Below are 3690 nucleotides of genomic sequence, written 5' to 3' on the forward strand. Positions count from 1 at the left end.
AATAACTTAAGGACGACCACACCTAAAAGTTAAACATTCACAAAATAGAATTATTAACAAAAACCAACAACCACATGATCAAGTGTGTATTGCAGCGGAATAGCTGCGCTTGATTGTGTTGGCTTAACAAATGAAAAAAAGTGGGGAAAAAGCAACGATAATTTAAAAGGCGAACTTAGCACAGTGCGTAGGCAACTGGCTGAGTCAGTGGGATCGTCGGTTCGAANAGGAAATGTGGTGATTTCCGAAATAGCTATCACTTTTACAATTTTTTCAAATTATTGTTGCTTCTCCACAATAAGTCTTTCATTAAAAACGGCCTCAAGCTCAATAAATATTGTTGAATACAAAATAATGATTATTTGAAGAATTTAAAAAAGCAGGCTAAAGCATGTCTTATTAACTATTATAGGGGGAAAAATCAGCAAGATACATGCTATGAATCAGTGGATAATAAATAATTACAGAATACATCAAAAAAAAGGTAGTAACAATAACGCTTGTCAAAGTTGGAATTTTGCAAAATTGCTAAAATTATATTTCTTTATGGTGTGTGAAAAAATCTTGACAGGAAATAATGCATATACATATACATACGTACATATATGTAAGTGTTTAAGTAAGCGCCCTGCAAAAAGTTGTGCGACTAATCTCTAAAGCGAGTATTCCGAGATTACTCTCAATCGGGTACAATTGGGCATTAATTAGTGCCAACTAGTCTCATACGGGTACTATTGGAGGTCAATTAGTCTCGACTCATCCCTTATGGGTATAATTGGAGATCAATTAGTCCCCAACTCATCTCTAACGGGTACTATTAACGATTTAATGATATGTACGCACTTAGTCAATGAAATTTCATGTGCGACGTTGGCACAGAGAGAGTATTCGCCTAACAAAACTGAGCACCCCGGTTCGAATCTCAGCTGATGCAAATTTTTATTTTTATTTTTTAAAAGTGACTACTCGCTTTTCATACCCGTTCGGGTATAAAAGTGAACAATTAGTCTCTTCATAGGATGCACTTTCTCGTTTCAGTTCGGGAACTTTGTTTACTTGTTTTTTAATAGATTTTGATTGATTGATGTACTTTTTGAAAAAGTTTTTTAAAATAATATATTTTAGTAGTGCTTAAAATATATTGGTGACTTAGTGCATTTTTGAGCGTGCAATCGCTCATAAAAAAGAGCAACATTTAAAAAAGGTGTTTTTTAATAACTTTTACACGGTTAACAATATAAACCCCCACCTCCGAATTGTTAATACAGATATAAAAATGCGCCGATTGGTACCACTCCTGACAGTTTTGGACGTTTTTTTTGCAAGTTGTACCTTCAACTAGAGAATTACCCAGTTTCTTTATGCACATATGCATATTAGCTGTGCACTTGGTAAACATTACACAAAAAATTATCAAAGGTGCAATAACGCCATAATGGCTTTATGTCTCTTTCACAGTGAGAAATAAGATCATACGCAAATATATGGCTTTATTTCTCCTTGTAAACTGATATAAAGCCATATGCCGTTATTTCCTATGGCTCTATTGTACGGCATCGCCCTAGGTTTGTGGTCCTCATCTAATATCTACAAGAATTATTCAAGTACTGGTTAGTGTTATTAATAGCTGAAACACAATCCCGGCGAACGGCGAACTCACCACAGCGATATTCGCACTGCCAAAATTAGAACACCAGCAAGCATATGAAATTGAACACAGTCAAAGCGAAATGCGAAGTTCACTCGGCGTAATTTCGTGGCGATAGATTTATTTCTATCGCCCCGCTGGGTGATGGCTGCAGAAAGTGGCAAAGGTGGCGTTTGTTTATCTACTCTCAAAGTTTTAGAAGAAAAGAAAACACATATAATGCGATAATTTTTTTTTTGGTGAAAAATACAGTTATCGATTCGTTAAATATGGCTTAATGTAAAATTACTTATAAAAATATCTTATTTTTTATAGTTATATTTGCTATAATTTCCTCATTTCAGTATTTCGTTCGCTGTTTTCTCTGTTGTTCTAATTGAATTAAAGTAGGCGAAATAGAAGGGCCAACGGCTAACAACGGCATCGCCAAACTCGGCGAACTTCACCGTTCGCCGGTATTGTGTTTCAAGCATTACGCCCTTATATTTGTTTTTCGCTGTCAATGTAGCTTTACTTTTTGTGTTTTTTGAAGCTAATATGGAGACATGATGGACGACTTGTAGTTCCAAACGCATATGCAAATGACAAATACAAAGTCAGTGGATCCGGCAGTCTTATTGTAAAAAATGTTTCGATCACAGATGAAGGTCGTTATGAATGTGCAGTGAAAAATAAATACGGACGTGTAACTGCTTCAGGGCTAGTGAAGATCAAGTAAGTTCCCCAATTACACCACCAATTTTTTGTCTATAAACTTATAGCCCTACCAATGCTCTATGGACAAGAAATCAATTAATGTGGATGCAAATGAATGACTTAGCCTACAATTTATTACACATTCTCAGCGGTTTTGGGGTTGCTGACAACGAATCTGATGTCAGTTTTCGAAATTCAAAAAAGGGTCATAAAAATTTTCAAAAGTTAAGAATGTTAATTAATTAATGTTAACTCGTTAATTAAAATAAATGCCAGAAATATAGAGGCTTGAATTTTAACATTTGACTTTAATAAAATTCATAATCAGCGACCCCAATAACCTCCGAGGTATACGATTTCAGCAAATTCATTAAGATTTTACAAATACGTCCGCCATAATTACGGTCACCATATTAACCAATTAAAATAAAGGAATTTTTTTTCATAATTATTTGGGAACACGTACATACAACTTGTATGATAAAAGTACCTTACCCATATCGTAATTTAAATCAAATATTTACCAGTTAATTAACCGATTTCGAAAAATGAAGCCAAATCCTGAAGAACCTCGCCATCCTTTGCTGCCAAAATGCATTTACCGAAGTCAGCACACAGTGGTTCAAAATTGGAATTCAATGTTCATAATTCACCGCAGTCTTCATTTTTCAACCAACTTTTACTAAAAAAAAAAAAAAAAATTTATTTTTGTGAGCCTTTTTTTATAACATTTCAAACATTTTTTTGTAATTTTTCCGGTTTGGGGAACCATACAATTGTTTTTAACTAGTGTTTGTTATGTAACATTTATTAACTGGATATAATATAATCAAATAAAAATTCACAAATCAGGCTCAACTGGTCTCTTGCAAATATTATAAGCTTTAATAAGAAAAGATTATCAAATTAAATGAAAAAAATGAAGGCTTTATTAGGGGGTTTATTGTTCTCTTTCAGTGGAACTGGAAACTCAGCGTGCAACACGATCCTGGGCACAACTTTCCCTGTGCTTTATAGATTGTGCAAAGATTACCTATTTAATAAAAACCCTTAAGAGGGATGCGAAACAAACTGGCGAAGGTTTTCATTATATTTTATAAGGAACATTTTTATTTTTCATATTCTGTGTTTAAAATTTACCTCGAAAAATGCAGAGCTGATTTAAAGGACAGTTTAAGAAATAAAGGACAAGAGGCGTCCTTTATTTTGAAAAAATTATAAGGGACAGGGGGTTCAAATAAAGGACTGTCCTTTAAAATAAAGGACGGAAGGTCACCGTAGCCATAATGGAACCGTCATTTTGAATTTTTGATAACTAACTTCATTTTCTTTGTCACCGACCCTAA

At 34.0% G+C, this 3690-nt stretch overlaps 1 protein-coding gene across 1 annotated transcript in view; it reads left to right on the forward strand.

Annotated features, from left to right (window-relative positions):
* Positions 1–2156: 2156 nt before the first annotated feature.
* Pxn (Peroxidasin) overlaps positions 2157–3690 on the forward strand; it is a gene marked incomplete at its 5' end in the record, with an annotated part of 23653 nt that continues 22119 nt past the window's right edge. The window contains one exon of the mRNA XM_017630074.1: positions 2157–2362. Coding sequence (XP_017485563.1) covers positions 2157–2362 — 206 coding nt within the window. The remainder of the gene's footprint in view (positions 2363–3690) is intronic.

This window comes from Rhagoletis zephyria, unplaced genomic scaffold (assembly GCF_001687245.7).
Source record: "Rhagoletis zephyria isolate East Lansing unplaced genomic scaffold, Rhagoletis_zephyria_1.1 Rzeph_scaffold_07350, whole genome shotgun sequence".
In the NCBI taxonomy this organism is placed as follows: Eukaryota; Metazoa; Arthropoda; class Insecta; order Diptera; family Tephritidae; genus Rhagoletis; species Rhagoletis zephyria.